The 20,299-nt window shown below is 49.7% G+C and overlaps 2 protein-coding genes across 2 annotated transcripts in view; both read right to left on the minus strand.

The window, feature by feature from the left end:
* The window catches only part of LOC120944300 (protein mono-ADP-ribosyltransferase PARP14-like), an 80,832-nt gene extending 76,389 nt beyond the window's left edge, over positions 1 to 4,443 (minus strand). Inside the window, exon 1 of the mRNA XM_040358332.1 lies at positions 4,037 to 4,443. Within this exon, the coding sequence (XP_040214266.1) occupies positions 4,037 to 4,226 (190 nt within the window). The 5' untranslated portion in view covers positions 4,227 to 4,443. The remainder of the gene's footprint in view (positions 1 to 4,036) is intronic.
* LOC120944301 (protein mono-ADP-ribosyltransferase PARP14-like) overlaps positions 1 to 20,299 on the minus strand; it is a 575,277-nt gene that overhangs the window by 125,235 nt on the left and 429,743 nt on the right. The window lies entirely within an intron of this gene.

The raw sequence follows: 20,299 nt of genomic DNA on the forward strand, positions 1-20,299 counted from the left end.
ATATAATAGAGTAAAACAGAACAAAATAGAATGGAAAATAAGAGAAGAGAATATAAACTAATAAAATAGAACAAATATAACAATCTTCTGAAATTTTTATTTCAAATAGAATAAATTTGAATACATAAGAATAAAAAAATAAAAATAAAAAAAAAGAAGAAGAATAGAATAGAATTAAAAAAAACAATAGAATAGAACAGAAATAATATAACCATTTCCCAAAGTTCAAATAGAATCAATTTGAATAGAATCGAAAATAACAGAATAGTAAGAATATAACCATCTTCTGAAATTTGAATAGAATAAATTACAATAGAAAAAAAAGAAAAAAATAGAAAATAAAATAGACAAATAGAAAAATAATAAAATAAAAATAACAACAATAGAATAGAAAGAATATAACCATTTCCTATCCATTCTTTTCTATTCAAATTGATTCTATTTGAATATTGGGAAATTATTATATTCTTTCTATTCTATTGTTTTATTTTTATTTTATTGTTGTATTTTCTATTCCATTTTATTCTGTTTTACTTTATTATATTCTATTCTTTTATTTTCTGTCATATTCTATTCCTTTGTTTTCTATTTTATTCTCTTTGGACATTGGAAAACTATTCGTATCTATTTGAATCTGGAAAATTTGAATCGATTCGAATACGGTTAAACTAAATGAATTCCGAAAACAAATTAAAACAAATTTAACTAAACAAATTTATGTAAATAACGAATAAATTTTTTTTGTTCTACACATGTCCATCCCCCTCTGGCTGGTTGTTGGGAGGCTGTCCTAACAACCATGACTCCTCCCTATCGTGGGACCCCCAGCTGACAGCACAATGTAAACAAAGAGGGGTGATGGTTATGTAAAACCAGGGCTTTTTTTCAGGGGGAACTTGGGGGAACTCAGTTCCACCACCTTTGGCTCAGACCCTTTGGTGCCTGATCACCGCAATCACTTGTAAACACAGAAGTCTGGTTTCTGTGTTTACAAGTGACAGCTCTGCACTCTGTGTGTGACCCCCCCCTGAACTCTACACTCTGTATGTAATGCAATCCTGGTATTATTGCCCCTTTAAGACCCTCCTACTGTTTGTGACATCTGAACAGGGTCATGGTTGAGAATATTTTGCGCTGCCCTCGATTCACGGAGCAGTAGCTCCGTAAATTGCGAGGGCGTCCACCGTCCCTCGATGTCTTCTGCTGCCCTCTATGACGCTTCAGACAATCAGGTTACGGGTAACCAGAACCGGAGACCCCGATTGGCTGAGACGCCTGTCGGTCTTATCCAAGGAACGCACCCCCACGTGCGCCCCCCTGGATAACTATTTGGAAGCTGATTACAGTCTGAGGGCTGTAATCGGAAAGCCTATCAGAGCCGCTGGCACTTGTAGGCACTTCCAAAGCCAACCAGCTGCTGTTATTCAGATGGCCGGCGCTCACCAGGGGGCCGGACATCTGAAAAGTGGGCGGCGGCGACAATACATAGATTCATGCAATGCATGAATCTATGTATTGTATTCAGTGGCGGTGCGGGGAGCGAGAGGGGGCGTCGCTCCTGCGCCCTCTATGGACGCACCGCCACTGGGGTAGGCAGTATAGTATATATACTGCTGTTCAGAGTATATAGTGCCTGGGGGTTCGCCACGCCATATTTTTATTTTTATTTGGGTGCCCCTTAATAGTCATATCAGACCCATGCCGTAATGATTTTCATCTATGTTGCCGGGACCCGACAAAATATTACAGCCGCGAGTAGTTTTAAATGACTTTTTTTCCTTTAGAAATTACATTTTGTGCAGGGACTGTTCTAAACACGGGAAACATGCGCCACTTCACAGGCATACTATAGACACCCCCCCAGGTCATCCCTAGTAGGTTGTATACATCATACAGAGGAGACACTTCACAGATACCCCTCCCCCCAGACATGTTATTTATTGGAGATTTACATCTGAAATCGCTGCTCGCCACCAAAGGAATTTTTTTTTGCTTTGGTACATGTGGCCCCCCCGGGGTAGTGTCCAGCCCCCCATGACAATTGTTTGACAATCCCTTGCCTATTTATCTATAAAATGCCAGAACTGATTAATTGGCTCCCATTGACTTTAATGGTTTGGATTTGTCACCTGAACTTTATTCAGGGAATGTCAGGCAACCGGCATTCCCTGAGGGAGCTCAGCAATGGACTCTTCACATTCCTCTCCTTCAAATATCAGCCCGGAATTTCCCAAAACAAATATCTTCCATGAGTCACAGAAGGTGAAACTAAGACTTTCCATTCCACCCGAAGGAGTCAACAAGCGACACCCAGATCCTCACCTGACACCTTCTATTCACCTGTGCAGGTATGGGCGATACACACCAGAAATATCAGATACAACCTACCTCCCTCCTCCTTGTAGTGTATGAGGATCCCCTCCAGTCCTCAGTACTTACCTCCCTCCTCCTTGTAGTGTATGAGGATCCCCCTCCAGTCCTCAGTACTTACCTCCCCCTCCTTGTAGTGTATGAGGATCCCCTCCAGTCCTCAGTACTTACCTCCCTCCTCCTTGTAGTGTATGAGGATCCCCCTCCAGTCCTCAGTACTTACCTCCCTCCTCCTTGTAGTGTATGAGGATCTCCTCCAGTCCTCAGTACTTACCTCCCTCCTCCTTGTAGTGTATGAGGATCTCCTCCAGTCCTCAGTACTTGCCTCCCTCCTCCTTGTAGTGTATGAGGATCCCCTCCAGTCCTCAGTACTTACCTCCCTCCTCCTTGTAGTGTATGAGGATCCCCTCCAGTCCTCAGTACTTACCTCCCTCCTCCTTGTAGTGTATGAGGATCCCCTTCTGTCCTCACCTCCCTCCTCCTTGTAGTGTATGAGGATCCCCTCCAGTCCTCACCTCCCTCCTCCTTGTAGTGTATGAGGATCTCCCTCCAGGGCTCTGTACTTACCTCCCTCCTTGTAGTGTATGAGGATCCCTCTCCAGTCCTCAGTACTTACCTCCCTCCTCCTTGTAGTGTATGAGGATCCCCCTCCAGTCCTCACCTCCCTCCTCCTTGTAGTGTATGAGGATCCCCCTCCAGTCCTCAGTACTTACCTCCCTCCTCCTTGTAGTGTATGAGGATCTCCTCCAGTCCTCAGTCCTCACCTCCCTCCTCCTTGTAGTGTATGAGGATCCCCCTCCAGTCCTCAGTACTTACCTCCCTCCTCCTTGTAGTGTATGAGGATCTCCTCCAGTCCTCAGTACTTACCTCCCTCCTCCTTGTAGTGTATGAGGATCCCCCTCCAGTCCTCAGTACTTACCTCCCTCCTCCTTGTAGTGTATGAGGATCTCCTCCAGTCCTCAGTACTTACCTCCCTCCTCCTTGTAGTGTATGAGGATCCCCTCCAGTCCTCAGTACTTACCTCCCTCCTCCTTGTAGTGTATGAGGATCCCCTCCAGTCCTCAGTACTTACCTCCCTCCTCCTTGTAGTGTATAAGGATCCCCTCCAGTCCCCAGTACTTACCTCCCTCCTCCTTGTAGTGTATGAGGATCCCCTCCAGTCCTCAGTACTTTCCTCCCTCCTCCTTGTAGTGTATGAGGATCCCCTCCAGTCCTCAGTACTTACCTCCCTCCTCCTTGTAGTGTATGAGGATCCCCTCCAGTCCTCAGTACTTACCTCCCTCCTCCTTGTAGTGTATGAGGATCCCCTCCAGTCCTCAGTACTTACCTCCCTCCTCCTTGTAGTGTATGAGGATCCCCCTCCAGTCCTCAGTACTTACCTCCCTCCTCCTTGTATGAGGATCCCCCTCCAGTCCTCAGTACTTACCTCCCTCCTCCTTGTATGAGGATCCCCTCCAGTCCTCAGTACTTACCTCCCTCCTCCTTGTAGTGTATGAGGATCTCCTCCAGTCCTCAGTACTTACCTCCCTCCTCCTTGTAGTGTATGAGGATCCCCCTCCAGTCCTCGGTACTTACCTCCCTCCTCCTTGTAGTGTATGAGGATCCCCCTCCAGTCCTCAGTACTTATAGTATATAAGAACCCCTTATTGCCCCCCTCAGTACCTACCTTCCTCCTCCTTGAAGTTTATGAGGATGTATCCCCGGGTGCAGTCGGTGTCTCGGATCTCACACTCTCCTCCGGTAGATTCGCTCCTCTTTTGGAAATACAGCAGAAGTTTATTTTTTAGTTTCTTCAGCCTCTCAGGGCCGTCACCCCACTGGAGGGAGACGGGGTGCAGGTACCGGGGGTCCCCCATTCCTCTGGTAGTGACGGATCCTTCTTCCGGGGGGGGGGAAGGATTATATTGTATGTTGTGTCTTCTGGGTGCGGGGGAGGGAATGGCTCATTTACTTTCAGTTTCATTTCTCCCTCTTGCTTGTGTGTCTCCTCCTATTCAGGGAAAGTCCCTCCACATACTCAGCGCTATTCATAGAATACTCAGCACTGTACACAGTATAGGGAGGGGGTAGGATTGTGTATGGAGGGAGGGAGGGGGTGGGACGATGTGCAGGGAGGGGTGTATGGAGGGGGGTAAGATTGTGTATAGGGAGGGCGTAGTAGGATGATGCATGGGAAGGGGTGTAGGATTGTGTATAGGGAGGCGGTGCACAGGGAGGGGTGTAGGAGGATGTCTAGAGAGGGGGGTGGATGGAGTGCAGGGAGGGGGGTTGGGTTGTGTAGAGGGAGGGAGGACGTTGTGCAGGGAGGGGGGGTTGGATTGTGTAGAGGGAGGGAGGGGGGGGGGTTGGATTGTGTAGAGGGAGGGAGGGGGGTTGGATTGTGTATAGGGAGGGAGGGGGGTGGACGTTGTGCAGGGAGGGGGGTTGGGTTGTGTAGAGGGAGGCAGGGGGGTGGACGAAGTGCAGGGAGGGGGGTTGGATTGTGTATAGGGAGGGAGGGGTGTAGGAGGATGTCTAGAGAGGGGGGTGGATGGAGTGCAGGGAGGGGGGTTGGGTTGTGTATAGGGAGGGAGGACGTTGTGCAGGGAGGGGGGTTGGGTTGTGTATAGTGAGGGAGGGGGGGAGGACGTTGTGCAGGGAGGGGGGTTGGGTTGTGTATAGTGAGGGAGGGGGGAGGACGTTGTGCAGGGAGGGGGGTTGGATTGTGTATAGGGAGGGAGGGAGGGGGAGGACATTGTGCAGGGAGGGGGGTTGGGTTGTGTATAGGGAGGGAGGGGGGTGGACGTTGTGCAGGGAGGGGGGTTGGGTTGTGTATAGGGAGGGAGGGGGGAGGACGTTGTGCAGGGAGGGGGGTTGGGTTGTGTATAGGGAGGGGGGAGGACGTTGTGCAGGGAGGGGGGTTGGATTGTGTATAGGGAGGGAGGGGGGAGGACGTTGTGCAGGGAGGGGGGTTGGGTTGTGTAGAGGGAGGGAGGGGGGAGGACGTTGTGCAGGGAGGGGGGTTGGGTTGTGTATAGGGAGGGAGGGGGGTGGACGTTGTGCAGGGAGGGGGGTTGGGTTGTGTATAGGGAGGGAGGGGGGTTGGGTTGTGTATAGGGAGGGAGGGGGGAGGACGTTGTGCAGGGAGGGGGGTTGGGTTGTGTATAGGGAGGGAGGGGGGGGGGAGGACGTTGTGCAGGGAGGGGGGTTGGGTTGTGTATAGGGAGGGGGGAGGACGTTGTGCAGGGAGGGGGGTTGGATTGTGTATAGGGAGGGAGGGGGGAGGACGTTGTGCAGGGAGGGGGGTTGGGTTGTGTAGAGGGAGGGAGGGGGGAGGACGTTGTGCAGGGAGGGGGGTTGGGTTGTGTATAGGGAGGGAGGGGGGTGGACGTTGTGCAGGGAGGGGGGTTGGGTTGTGTATAGGGAGGGAGGGGGGTTGGGTTGTGTATAGGGAGGGAGGGGGGAGGACGTTGTGCAGGGAGGGGGGTTGGGTTGTGTATAGGGAGGGAGGGGGGGGGGAGGACGTTGTGCAGGGAGGGGGGTTGGGTTGTGTATAGGGAGGGAGGGGGGTGGACGGAGTGCAGGGAGGGGGGTTGGGTTGTGTAGAGGGAGAGAGGGGGGAGGATGTTGTGCAGGGAGGGGGGTTAGATTGTGTATAGGGAGGGAGGACATTGTGCAGGGAGGGGGGTTGGGTTGTGTATAGGAAGGGAGGGAGGACGTTGTGCAGGGAGGGGGGTTGTGTTGTGTATAGGAAGGGAGGGAGGACGTTGGGCAGGGAGGGGGGTTGGGTTGTGTATAGGGAGGGGTGTATGGAGGGGGGTAGGATTGTGTATAGGGAGGGGGGAGGACGTTGTGCAGGGAGGGGGGTTGGGTTGTGTATAGGGAGGGAGGGGGGGAGATTGTGTATAGGGAGGGAGGGGGGTTGGGTTGTGTATAGGGAGGGGGGAGGACGTTGTGCAGGGAGGGGGGTTGGCTTGTGTATAGGGAGAGAGGGGGGTGGACGGAGTGCAGGGAGGGGGGTTGGGTTGTGTAGAGGGAGGGAGGGGGGAGGACGTTGTGCAGGGAGGGGGGTTAGATTGTGTATAGGGAGGGGGGGGGGAGGACGTTGTGCAGGGAGGGGTTCTGTTGGTTTTTCTCTTGATTGCACTAGATTGACCTGTGGCTTTTTTCAGCCCAACAATGTAAGCAGCAGACAATCCACGGGAGATACAAAGTAACAATTTATCTATCATAAGAAACATGGAACAAATCACACACACAGTCCTGCATTTGTTTTTGTTTATTTATTTAGAAAAGTGTTTGTTTTATATATTTTTTCATAAACAGAGAAAATTGAGTGCCGTCCGTAAAACTTTATTTTCACTAACATATCATTTTTTATGGACAAGCTTTTGGGGTGTGTCCTCTTCTTTAAAGGGGTGGTTCCCCTAAAAATAAACTTTTGACATTGCATTTCCTCTAATAATTACAATTAGAATCGGCTGGTTTTATTGAAAAAATACCTCCGTACGTAGCGTTTGCTATATTCGTTCCCACCGCCACCTCCGGGTACGATGCTGGCGGTGGGCGTTCCTAATTGATGGACAGGCATCCGACCGACGCATCCATCGCGTCACGAGATGCCGAAAGAAGCCGAACGTCGGTGCGGCTCTATACGGCGCATGCGCACCGACGTTCGGCTTCTTTCGGCATCTCTTCTGGGACACCCAGGACGGTGTGCCCATTCACAAAGTGCCACGCGACTCGCGCATGCGCAGTAGGAAACCGGGCAGTGAAGCCGGGGTCCCGGCGCCGCCATCCTCACTAAGGGAAACCGGCAGTGAAGCCTGCGGCTTCACTGCCTGTTTCCCTTAGTGAGGATGGCGGCGCCGGGACCCGGTCCGAGGTACGGATTGGCCTCGGGCGGCCGACATCGTGGGCAACCTGGACAGGTACGTGTCCTTATCTTAAAAGTCAGCAGCTACAGTGTTTGTAGCTGCTGACTTTTAATTTTTTTTTTACCGCCGGACCTCCGCTTTAACACTAGGGGGCGATCAAGGGGTTAATTATGTTCCCTCAGTGTGTTCTAACTGTATGGGGATAGGATTGACTAGGAGAGGAAACATATCGTTTGTTCCTACTTAGTAGGAACAAACGATATGGCTCCTCCTCCTCTGACAGCACAGGGATTTCTGTGTTTACACACACAAATCCTCATGCTGGTGCTCCTGCACGTGATCGCGCATTGGCCGGCGGTGATCATGCCCGCCGGCCACGCACATCGGGTCCCCCCGCTTTGCAGCAGGCGTGCGTGAGCGCCCTCTGGTGGTCGAGAAAGGGGAAGGACGTACCCCTACAGGATTAACCACTTGTCCACCGGGCCTATTCTGGCACTTCTCTCCTTCATGTAAAAATCACCATTTTTTTGCTAGAAAATTAATCAGAACCCCCCAAACATTATATATATATATATATATATTTTTAGCAGACAACCTAGGGAATAAAATGGCGGTCATTGAAACTATTTATCTTGCACGGTATTTTTGCAATCATTTTTCAAACGCCCTTTTTTGGGGGGGAAAAAAACAAAACAAAAAAAAACGAAAAAAAAAATAACCAAACAGTAAAGTTAGCCCAATTTTTTTGTGATAATGTGAAAGATGAAGTTACGCTGAGTAAATAGATACCAAACACGTCACGCTTTAAGTTGCGCACACTCATGGAATGGCGCCCAACTTCGGTACTTAAAAATCTCCATAGGCGACACTTTACAGGTTACTATTTTCGAGTTACAGAGGAGGTCTAGTGCTAGAATTTTTGCACACGCTCTAACGCACGCGGCGTTACCTCACATGTGGGGTTTGAACAACGTTTACATATGTGGGCGGGACTTACATGGTGTGACAGAAAATGTTTGCTTCCTGGTTGTTGTGGTGTGTTGTGACAGAAAATGTTTGCTTCCTGGTTGTTGTGGTGTATTGTGTTGTGACAGAAAATGTTTGCTTCCTGGTTGTTGTGGTGAGGTGTGACAGAAAATGTTTGCTTCCTGGTTGTTGTGGTGTGTTGTGACAGAAAATGTTTGCTTCCTGGTTGTTGTGGTGTGGTGTGACAGAAAATGTTTGCTTCCTGGTTGTTGTGTTGTGACAGAAAATGTTTGCTTCCTGGTTGTTGTGACAGAAAATGTTTGCTTCCTGGTTGTTGTGGTGTGTTGTGACAGAAAATGTTTGCTTCCTGGTTGTTGTGGTGTGGTGTGACAGAAAATGTTTGCTTCCTGGTTGTTGTGGTGTGGTGTGGTGTGGTAGAAAATGTTTGCTTCCTGGTTGTTGTGGTGTGTTGTGACAGAAAATGTTTGCTTCCTGGTTGTTGTGGTGTGTTGTGACAGAAAATGTTTGCTTCCTGGTTGTTGTGGTGTGTTGTGACAGAAAATGTTTGCTTCCTGGTTGTTGTGGTGTGTTGTGACAGAAAATGTTTGCTTCCTGGTTGTTGTGTTGTGACAGAAAATGTTTGCTTCCTGGTTGTTGTGGTGTGTTGTGACAGAAAATGTTTGCTTCCTGGTTGTTGTGGTGTATTGTGTTGTGACAGAAAATGTTTGCTTCCTGGTTGTTGTGGTGAGGTGTGACAGAAAATGTTTGCTTCCTGGTTGTTGTGGTGTGTTGTGACAGAAAATGTTTGCTTCCTGGTTGTTGTGGTGTGTTGTGACAGAAAATGTTTGCTTCCTGGTTGTTGTGGTGTGTTGTGACAGAAAATGTTTGCTTCCTGGTTGTTGTGGTGTGGTGTGACAGAAAATGTTTGCTTCCTGGTTGTTGTGGTGTGGTGTGGTGTGGTAGAAAATGTTTGCTTCCTGGTTGTTGTGGTGTGTTGTGACAGAAAATGTTTGCTTCCTGGTTGTTGTGGTGTGTTGTGACAGAAAATGTTTGCTTCCTGGTTGTTGTGGTGTGTTGTGACAGAAAATGTTTGCTTCCTGGTTGTTGTGGTGTGTTGTGACAGAAAATGTTTGCTTCCTGGTTGTTGTGTTGTGACAGAAAATGTTTGCTTCCTGGTTGTTGTGTTGTGACAGAAAATGTTTGCTTCCTGGTTGTTGTGGTGTATTGTGTTGTGACAGAAAATGTTTGCTTCCTGGTTGTTGTGGTGAGGTGTGACAGAAAATGTTTGCTTCCTGGTTGTTGTGGTGTGGTGTGACAGAAAATGTTTGCTTCCTGGTTGTTGTGGTGTGTTGTGACAGAAAATGTTTGCTTCCTGGTTGTTGTGGTGTGGTGTGACAGAAAATGTTTGCTTCCTGGTTGTTGTGGTGTGGTGTGGTGTGGTGTGACAGAAAATGTTTGCTTCCTGGTTGTTGTGGTGTGTTGTGACAGAAAATGTTTGCTTCCTGGTTGTTGTGGTGTGTTGTGACAGAAAATGTTTGCTTCCTGGTTGTTGTGGTGTGTTGTGACAGAAAATGTTTGCTTCCTGGTTGTTGTGGTGTGTTGTGACAGAAAATGTTTGCTTCCTGGTTGTTGTGTTGTGACAGAAAATGTTTGCTTCCTGGTTGTTGTGTTAAGACAGAAAATGTTTGCTTCCTGGTTGTTGTGTTGTGACAGAAAATGTTTGCTTCCTGGTTGTTGTGGTGTGTTGTGACAGAAAATGTTTGCTTCCTGGTTGTTGTGACAGAAAATGTTTGCTTCCTGGTTGTTGTGGTGTGTTGTGACAGAAAATGTTTTCTTCATGGTTGTTGTGGTGTGTTGTGACAGAAAATGTTTGCTTCCTGGTTGTTGTGGTGTGTTGTGACAGAAAATGTTTGCTTCCTGGTTGTTGTGGTGTGTTGTGACAGAAAATGTTTGCTTCCTGGTTGTTGTGGTGTGACAGAAAATGTTTGCTTCCTGGTTGTTGTGGTGTGACAGAAAATGTTTGCTTCCTGGTTGTTGTGGTGTGTTGTGACAGAAAATGTTTGCTTCCTGGTTGTTGTGGTGTGACAGAAAATGTTTGCTTCCTGGTTGTTGTGGTGTGTTGTGACAGAAAATGTTTGCTTCCTGGTTGTTGTGGTGTGTTGTGACAGAAAATGTTTGCTTCCTGGTTGTTGTGGTGTGGTGTGACAGAAAATGTTTGCTTCCTGGTTGTTGTGGTGTGACAGAAAATGTTTGCTTCCTGGTTGTTGTGGTGTGACAGAAAATGTTTGCTTCCTGGTTGTTGTGGTGTGTTGTGACAGAAAATGTTTGCTTCCTGGTTGCTGTGGTGTGACAGAAAATGTTTGCTTCCTGGTTGTTGTGTTGTGACAGAAAATGTTTGCTTCCTGGTTGTTGTGGTGTGTTGTGACAGAAAATGTTTGCTTCCTGGTTGTTGTGGTGTGTTGTGACAGAAAATGTTTGCTTCCTGGTTGTTGTGGTGTGGTGTGACAGAAAATGTTTGCTTCCTGGTTGTTGTGGTGTGACAGAAAATGTTTGCTTCCTGGTTGTTGTGGTGTGACAGAAAATGTTTGCTTCCTGGTTGTTGTGGTGTGTTGTGACAGAAAATGTTTGCTTCCTGGTTGCTGTGGTGTGACAGAAAATGTTTGCTTCCTGGTTGTTGTGTTGTGACAGAAAATGTTTGCTTCCTGGTTGTTGTGGTGTGACAGAAAATGTTTGCTTCCTGGTTGTTGTGGTGTGGTGTGACAGAAAATGTTTGCTTCCTGGTTGTTGTGGTGTGTTGTGACAGAAAATGTTTGCTTCCTGGTTGTTGTGGTGTGGTGTGACAGAAAATGTTTGCTTCCTGGTTGTTGTGGTGTGGTGTGACAGAAAATGTTTGCTTCCTGGTTGGTGTGGTGTGACAGAAAATGTTTGCTTCCTGGTTGTTGTGGTGTGTTGTGACAGAAAATGTTTGCTTCCTGGTTGGTGTGGTGTGTTGTGACAGAAAATGTTTGCTTCCTGGTTGTTGTGGTGTGGTGTGACAGAAAATGTTTGCTTCCTGGTTGTTGTGGTGTGACAGAAAATGTTTGCTTCCTGGTTGTTGTGGTGTGGTGTGACAGAAAATGTTTGCTTCCTGGTTGTTGTGGTGTGTTGTGACAAAAAATGTTTGCTACTCAAATATTGCCACAGCAGTTGTCCTTGCTGCTGCAGCAGTAGCAGTGCATGAGGAGGACAAGGACATCTCTTTTTTTGGGTGTTTGGAGTGTGTTGGGTGTGTGGACTGTTCCTGAGGTAATAACCAGGAAGTGAATGTGTGGTGGAAAAATGTGCTTGGGAGGGGCTGCCATGGTGAAAGGATTGGGTGGGACAAGGGTCAAAAAGCTGCTTGTGCTTACAAAGTCGTACTGAAATCGTGGGCTGGATTCAGAAAGATCAGCGGATCTTTCTGCTGGCATAACGTATCTCAGATACGTTACGCCGCCGTAACTTTGGGCGCAAGTTCCGTATGCAGAAAGAACTTGCGCCCTTAGTTACGGCGGCGTAACATATGTGTGGCGGCGTAAGCCCGCCTAATTCAAATGGGGATGTTAGGGGCGTGTTTTATTTAAATTTCACTAAAGTCACGGCGCATGCGCCGTTCGTGAAAAAATCGCAGTGCGCATGCTCAAAATTCCGTCGCAAAACGTCATTGCTTTATTCGCGAACGACTTACGCAAACGACATCAAATTTTCAAAACCCGACGCGGGAACGACGGCCATACTTAACATAGGATACGCCTCATATAGCAGGGGTAACTATACGCCGAAAAAAGCCTAACGTAAACGACCTTAAAAAAATTCGCCGGCCGGATGTACATTTCTTAATCGGCGTAACTAACTAATTTGCATATTCCCCGCGGAAATATACGGAAGCGCCACCTAGCGGCCAGCGTAAATATGCAGCCTAAGTAAGACACTTACACCGGTCAGATTTTAGGGTAATCTATGCGTAACTGATTCTATGAATCGGGCGCATAGATACGACGGCCCGCACTCAGAGATACGACGGCGTATCTCCCATCTGAATCCGGGCCGGGTCGATATTATTCAGGTGCGATTTGCAGGCTACTTGAGGGTTTAACATTGAGGTCTATGCACATAAACTTGCATGGAAGTTGGACCAAAGCAGTGCAGGGACTACTTTGAGGTCGGAATGACTTAAAGTCGCGCAAATATGAATGGTGTTCATTGAAAATCGTGGAGAATGGCTTGTCGTGCGATTTTGCAGTCCAAAAACGTGGGACAAGTCGTATAAGTGTGAAAGGGGACTAAGTGTAAATCTCCAAATTGGGCCCAAAGTGTCAATATTTTGTGTGGCCGCCATTATGTTCCAGCACTGCCTTAACCACTTGAGAGCCGCGCTGTAGACGAAAGACGTCCACAGCGCGACTCTCAACTGCCGGGTGGACGTCCCTGGAGTCCTTTTATGTGCATTCCTGGGGGGCGCGCAGCGGGGAAACACTGTGCCCGGCGCATCGCTAAGATGCCGATGCCTGGCGGCCGCGATGGCCACCAGGTACCCGCGAGCGGCGGTGGCAGCAGGGACGTGGGTCTCTGTGTGTAATGATGGGGTGTAAACACAGAGCTCCACGTCCTGTCAGGGAGAGATGCTGTGTCCCTTGTACATAAGGGACACAGATCGGTCACCTCCCCCAGTCACCCCCCTCCCCCCACAGTTAGAACACACCCAGGGAACACATTTAACCCCTTCCTCACCCCCTAGTGTTAACCCCTTCACTGCCAGTCACATTTATACAGTAATTAGTGCATTTTTATAGCACTGATCGCTGTATAAATGTGAATGGCGCCAAATTTGTGTCAAAAGTGTCCGATACGTCCGCCGCAATATCGCAGTCCTAATAAAAATCGCAGATCGCCGCCATTACTAGTAAAAAAAAAATAATAAAAAAAAATCATAATTCTGTCCCCTATTTTGTAGGCGCTATAACTTTTGCGCAAAGCAATCAATATACGCTTATTGGGATTTTTTTTTTTCTTAACAAAAATATGTAGAAGAATACGTATCGGCCTAGGAAAAAAATATTTAAAAAAATGGGATATTTTTATAACAAAAAGTAAAAAATATTGTGTTTTTTTTCAAAATGTTCTGTCTTTTTTTGTTTATAGCGCAAAAAATAAAAATCGGAGAAATGATCAAATACCACCAAAAGAAATCTCTATTTGTGGGGAAAAAATGCTAAAAATATAATTTGGGTGCAGTGTTGTATGACCGCGCAATTGTCATTCAAAATGCGTCAGCGCTGAAAGCTGAAATTCACAAAGCACTTGCGTCCTAAGTTACGGCGGCGTAGCGTAAATGTGCCGGCGTAAGCGCGCCTAATTCAAATTGTGAAGAGGTGGGCGTGTTTTATGTAAATAAAGCATGACCCAACGTAAATGACGTTTTGAATGAACGGCGCCTGTGCCGTCTGTGGACGTATCCCAGTGCGCATGCGTCGGATAGAATGCCTAAGATACGTCGAACACTGCCTACGACGTGAACGTAACTTACGCACAGCCCTATTCGCGTACGACTTACGCAAACGACGTAAAAAGATACGCTTGTTCCGACGTCCATACCTTGCATGGGCTGCGCCACCTAGGGAGCAGCTTTATCTTTACACCGGCGTATGTCTTACGTAAACGGCGTAAATAATTGCGACGGGCGTACGTACGTTCGTGAATAGGCGTATCTAGCCGATTTACATATTCTAGGCGTAAATCAGCGTACATGCCCCTAGCGGCCAGCGTAAATAGACAGCTAAGATACGACGGCGTAGGAGACTTACGCTGCTCGTATCTTAGCAACATTTAAGCGTATCTCAGTTTGAGCATACGCTTAATGTTATGACGGCGCGGATTTGGAGTTACGACGGCGTATCTACTGATACGCCGTTGTAACTGTACCTGAATCCAGCTATATAACTTTTGCGCAAACCAATCAATAAACGCTTACTGCGATTTTTTTTTTTTTTTACCAAAAATATGTAGAAGAATACGTATCGGCCTAAACTGAGGAAAAAAATGTTTTTTTTTATATATTTTTGGGGGATATTTATTATAGCAAAAAGTAAAAAATATTGCATTTTTTTCAAAATTGTCGCTCTATTTTTGTTTATAGCGCAAAAAATAAAATAAATATAAAATATAGCGCAAAAAATAAAAAGCGCAGAGGTGATCAAATACCACCAAAAGAAAGCTCTATTTGTGGGGACAAAAAGGACGCCAATTTTGTTTGGAAGCCGCACGCAATTGTCAGATAAAGCGGCTGCAGTGCCGAATCGCAAAAAAAAAGGGTCATTGACCAGCAAAATGGTCCGGGACTGAAGTGGTTAAGCACCCTCATAGCACCCCCAATATGTACACAATATCGGTCACACAATATTTTTTAAAGACATTTTTACCTGTGTGCTCTTTGTGGGGACTCTTTCATAGAGAGGAGGGATACCGCTGCTCTTCGGTTAGGCCGGCCTTATTACTGGCGGATTGATCTCAGCCCAGCCGAGCCGTGGAGGAAGGGATGTTTCTCTCTCTCTCGCGCTTCTTGCATGAAAGCCACGCCCACCCAGCAGGCAGACAGGAAGTGGGCGTTTCTATGGGCTGAGCCAGGATCTGGATAAGAGGAGGGGTTTCCTGTCCCAGCCCCGGAGGAAGAAGAAGCATTTCTTCTGGAAATGTAAGTAGACAGCACCCCCTCCCCTTCTCCATCATATTATCACCTGCCTGGCCCTGATCCTTATTATGTACCTCCACACCAGAGGGGGTCACTCTCCTACTCTGGGGGTCACTCTCCTGCTCTGGGGGTCACTCTCCTGCTCTGGGGGTCACTCTCCTGCTCTGGGTACTCTGGGGGGTCACTCTCCTGCTCTGGGGGGTCACTCTCCTGCTCTGGGGGGTCACTCTCCTGCTCTGGATACACTCTGGGGGTCCCTCTCCTACTCTGGGGGTCACTCTCCTACTCTGGGGGGTCACTCTCCTGCTCTGGGGGGTCACTCTCCTGCTCTGGGTACTCTGGGGGGTCACTCTCCTGCTCTGGGGGGTCACTCTCCTGCTCTGGGGGGTCACTCTCCTGCTCTGGGGGTCACTCTCCTGCTCTGGGGGGTCACTCTCCTGCTCTGGGGGTCACTCTCCTACTCTGGGGGGTCACTCTCCTGCTCTGGGGGTCACTCTCCTACTCTGGGGGGTCACTCTCCTACTCTGGGGGGTCACTCTCCTGCTCTGGGGGGTCACTCTCCTGCTCTGGGGGGGTCACTCTCCTGCTCTGGGGGGTCACTCTCCTACTCTGGGGGGTCACTCTCCTACTCTGGGGGGTCACTCTCCTGCTCTGGGGGGTCACTCTCCTGCTCTGGGGGGGTCACTCTCCTGCTCTGGGGGGGTCACTCTCCTGCTCTGGGGGGTCACTCTCCTGCTCTGTATACACTTAGGGGGTCACTCTCCTGCTCTGGGTACTCTGGGGGGTCACTCTCCTGCTCTGGGGGTTCACTCTCCTGCTCTGTGTACACTTAGGGGGTCACTCTCCTGCTCTGGGGGGTCACTCTCCTGCTCTGGGTACTCTGGGGGGTCACTATCCTGCTCTGGGTACTCTGGGGGGTCACTCTCCTGCTCTGGGGGGTCACTCTCCTGCTCTGGGGGGTCACTCTCCTGCTCTGGGGGTCACTCTCCTGCTCTGGGGGGTCACTCTCCTGCTCTGGGGGTCACTCTCCTACTCTGGGGGGTCACTCTCCTGCTCTGGGGGTCACTCTCCTACTCTGGGGGGTCACTCTCCTACTCTGGGGGGTCACTCTCCTGCTCTGGGGGGTCACTCTCCTGCTCTGGGGGGGTCACTCTCCTGCTCTGGGGGGTCACTCTCCTACTCTGGGGGGTCACTCTCCTACTCTGGGGGGTCACTCTCCTGCTCTGGGGGGTCACTCTCCTGCTCTGGGGGGGTCACTCTCCTGCTCTGGGGGGGTCACTCTCCTGCTCTGGGGGGTCACTCTCCTGCTCTGTATACACTTAGGGGGTCACTCTCCTGCTCTGGGTACTCTGGGGGGTCACTCTCCTGCTCTGGGGGTTCACTCTCCTGCTCTGTGTACACTTAGGGGGTCACTCTCCTGCTCTGGGGGGTCACTCTCCTGCTCTGGGTACTCTGGGGGGTCACTATCCTGCTCTGGATACACTTAGGGGGTCACTCTCCTGCTCTGTTTACACTTAGAGGGTCACTCTCCTGCTCTGGGTACTCTGGGGGTCACTCTCTTGCTCTGGGTACACTTAGGGGGTCACTCTCCTGCTCTGGGTACACTTAGGGGGTCACTCTCCTGCTCTGGGGGGTCACTCTCCTGCTCTGGGTACTCTGGGGTCACTCTCCTGCTCTGGATACACTTAGGGGGCCACTCTCCTGCTCTGGGTACACTTAGGGGGTCACTCTCCTGCTCTGGGTACACTTAGGGGGTCACTCTCCTGCTCTGGGGGGTCACTCTCCTGCTCTGGGTACTCTGGGGGGTCACTCTCCTGCTCTGGGTACTCTGGGGGGTCACTCTCCTGCTCTGGATACACTTAGGGGGCCACTCTCCTGCTCTGGGGGGTCACTCTCCTGCTCTGGGTACTCTGTGGGTCACTCTCTTGCTCTGGGTACACTTAGGGGGTCACTCTCCTGCTCTGGGGGGTCACTCTCCTGCTCTGGGTACTCTGGGGTCACTCTCCTGCTCTGGATACACTTAGGGGGGTCACTCTCCTGCTCTGGGGGGTCACTCTCCTGCTCTGGGTACTCTGGGGTCACTCTCCTGCTCTGGATACACTTAGGGGGTCACTCTCCTGCTCTGGGGGGTCACTCTCCTGCTCTGGATACACTTAGGGGGTCACTCTCCTGCTCTGGGTACACTTAGGGGGTCACTCTCCTGCTCTGGATACACTTAGGGGGTCACTCTCCTGCTCTGGGTACACTTAGGGGGTCACTCTCCTGCTCTGGGTACACTTAGGGGGTCACTCTCCTGCTCTGGATACACTTAGGGGGTCACTCTCCTGCTCTGGATACACTTAGGGGGTCACTCTCCTGCTCTGGGTACTCTGGGGGGTCACTCTCCTGCTCTGGATACACTTAGGGGGTCACTCTCCTGCTCTGGATACACTTAGGGGGTCACTCTCCTGCTCTGGGTACTCTGGGGGGTCCCTCTCCTGCTCTGGGTACTCTGGGGGGTCACTCTCCTGTTCTGGGGGTCACTCTCCTGCTCTGGGTACTCTGGGGGGTCACTCTCCTGCTCTGGATACACTTAGGGGGTCACTCTCCTGCTCTGGATACACTTAGGGGGTCACTCTCCTGCTCTGGATACACTTAGGGGGTCACTCTCCTGCTCCGGATACACTTAGGGGGTCACTCTCCTGTTCTGGGTACACTTAGGGGGTCACTCTCCTGCTCTGGATACACTTAGGGGGTCACTCTCCTGCTCTGGATACACTTAGGGGGTCCCTCTCCTGCTCTGGATACACTTAGGGGGTCACTCTCCTGCTCTGGGGGGTCACTCTCCTGCTCTGGGTACTCTGGGGTCACTCTCCTGCTCTGGATACACTTAGGGGGTCACTCTCCTGCTCTGGGGGGTCACTCTCCTGCTCTGGGTACACTTAGGGGGTCACTCTCCTGCTCTGGATACACTTAGGGGGTCACTCTCCTGCTCTGGGGGGTCACTCTCCTGCTCTGGGTACTCTGGGGTCACTCTCCTGCTCTGGATACACTTAGGGGGTCACTCTCCTGCTCTGGGGGGTCACTCTCCTGCTCTGGGTACACTTAGGGGGTCACTCTCCTGCTCTGGATACACTTAGGGGGTCACTCTCCTGCTCTGGGTACACTTAGGGGGTCACTCTCCTGCTCTGGATACACTTAGGGGGTCACTCTCCTGCTCTGGATACACTTAGGGGGTCACTCTCCTGCTCTGGATACACTTAGGGGGCGCACGGAGACACAGGAAATGACAGGCTGATCGTGTCTAAAAACGAACGCAAACGACGTAAAAAAAAAAAGCGCCGGGCGGTCGTTCGTTTCTGAATCGGCGTAACTCCTCATTTGCATATTCCTCGCGTAATAATACGGAAGCGCCACCTAGCGGCCAGCGTGAGATTGCAGCCTAAGATCCGACGGTGTAAGTCAATTACACCTGGCGGATCTTAGGGAGATCTATGCGAAATCTGATTCTATGAATCAGGCGCATAGATACGACCGAGCGCACTCAGAGATACGACGGCGTATCTCTATCTGAATCCGGCCCTTGGTCTTTTATGTATTGCGCAGAGTGTTGCGCGTAGTATTGCGCAGAGTGTTGCGCAGAGTGTTGCGCAGAGTGTTGCGCAGAGTGTTGCGCAGAGTCAGTTTTATGAGCGGCACTAGAAGAAAGGAGGTTGGAGATGAATATTGAAGTGTACGGTATATGATGAGGAGTGGACGGCGCGGAGTGTTGCGCAGAGTGTTGCGCAGAGTGTTGCGCAGAGTGTTGCGCAGAGTCAGTTTTATGAGCGGCACTAGAAGAAAGGAGGTTGGAGATGAATATTGAAGTGTACGGTATATGATGAGGAGTGGACGGCGCGGAGTGTTGCGCAGAGTATTGCGCAGAGTGTTGCGCAGAGTGTTGCGCAGAGTATTGCGTAGAGTCAGTTTTATGAGCGGCACTAGAAGAAAGGAGGTTGGAGATGAATATTGAAGTGTACGGTATGTGATGAGGAGTGGACGGCGCAGAGTGTTGCGCAGAGTGTTGCGCAGAGTCAGTTTTATGAGCGGCACTAGAAGAAAGGAGGTTGGAGATGAATATTGAAGTGTACGGTATGTGATGAGGAGTGGACGGCGCGGAGTGTTGCGCAGAGTATTGCGCAGAGTATTGCGCAGAGCCAGTTTTATGAGCGGCACTAGAAGAAAGGAGGTTGGAGATGAATATTGAAGTGTACGGTATATGATGAGGAGTGGACGGCGCGGAGTGTTGCGCAGAGTGTTGCGCAGAGTATTGCGTAGAGTCAGTTTTATGAGTGGCACTAGAAGAAAGGAGGTTGGAGATGAATATTGAAGTGTACGGTATATGATGAGGAGTGGACGGCGCGGAGTGTTGCGCAGAGTGTTGCGCAGAGTATTGCGTAGAGTCAGTTTTATGAGTGGCACTAGAAGAAAGGAGGTTGGAGATGAATATTGAAGTGTACGGTATGTGATGAGGAGTGGACGGCGCAGAGTGTTGTGCAGAGTGTTGCGCAGAGTGTTGCGCAGAGCCAGTTTTATGAGCGGCACTAGAAGAAAGGAGGTTGGAGATGAATATTGAAGTGTACAGTATGTGATGAGGAGTGGACGGCGCAGAGTGTTGCGCAGAGTATTGCGTAGAGTCCGTTTTATGAGCGGCACTAGAATAAAGGAGGTTGGAGATGAATATTGAAGTGTACGGTATATGATGAGGAGTGGACGGCGCGGAGTGTTGCGCAGTGTGTTGCGCAGTGTGTTGCGCAGAGTGTTGCGCAGAGTATTGCGTAGAGTCAGTTTTATGAGCGGCACTAGAAGAAAGGAGGTTGGAGATGAATATTGAAGTGTACAGTATGTGATGAGGAGTGGACGGCGCGGAGTATTGCGCAGAGTGTTGCGCAGAGTGTTGCGCAGAGCCAGTTTTATGAGCGGCACTAGAAGAAAGGAGGTTGGAGATGAATATTGAAGTGTACGGTATGTGATGAGGAGTGGACGGCGCGGAGTATTGCGCAGAGTGTTGCGCAGAGTCAGTTTTATGAGCGGCACTAGAAGAAAGGAGGTTGGAGATGAATATTGAAGTGTACGGTATGTGATAAGGGACGGACGGTGTACAGAACTTGCACATCGATGTGATTATAATTGCCCGAGTTTTGTTTAAGATGGCGCTGCCCTTAGTTGATGGTGAGGTTAGTACGGGGGGGGGGTCCTATGTACTGTAGCAGTACTCGAGTATTTAGGTAACTTTATTTTTTTTTACAGCTCAGAAACGGGTTGTGTGGAAAAATCCGCTTGTATTAAAATTCGGGAGCACATTACCGCTGTACGTCTCATTATCGGACGCAGTGAGAACACAGAGCATGGCCTCATCATCATCATCATCAGTCATTTCAGA

Source organism: Rana temporaria, chromosome 6, assembly GCF_905171775.1.
Source record: "Rana temporaria chromosome 6, aRanTem1.1, whole genome shotgun sequence".
NCBI lineage: Eukaryota > Metazoa > Chordata > Amphibia > Anura > Ranidae > Rana > Rana temporaria.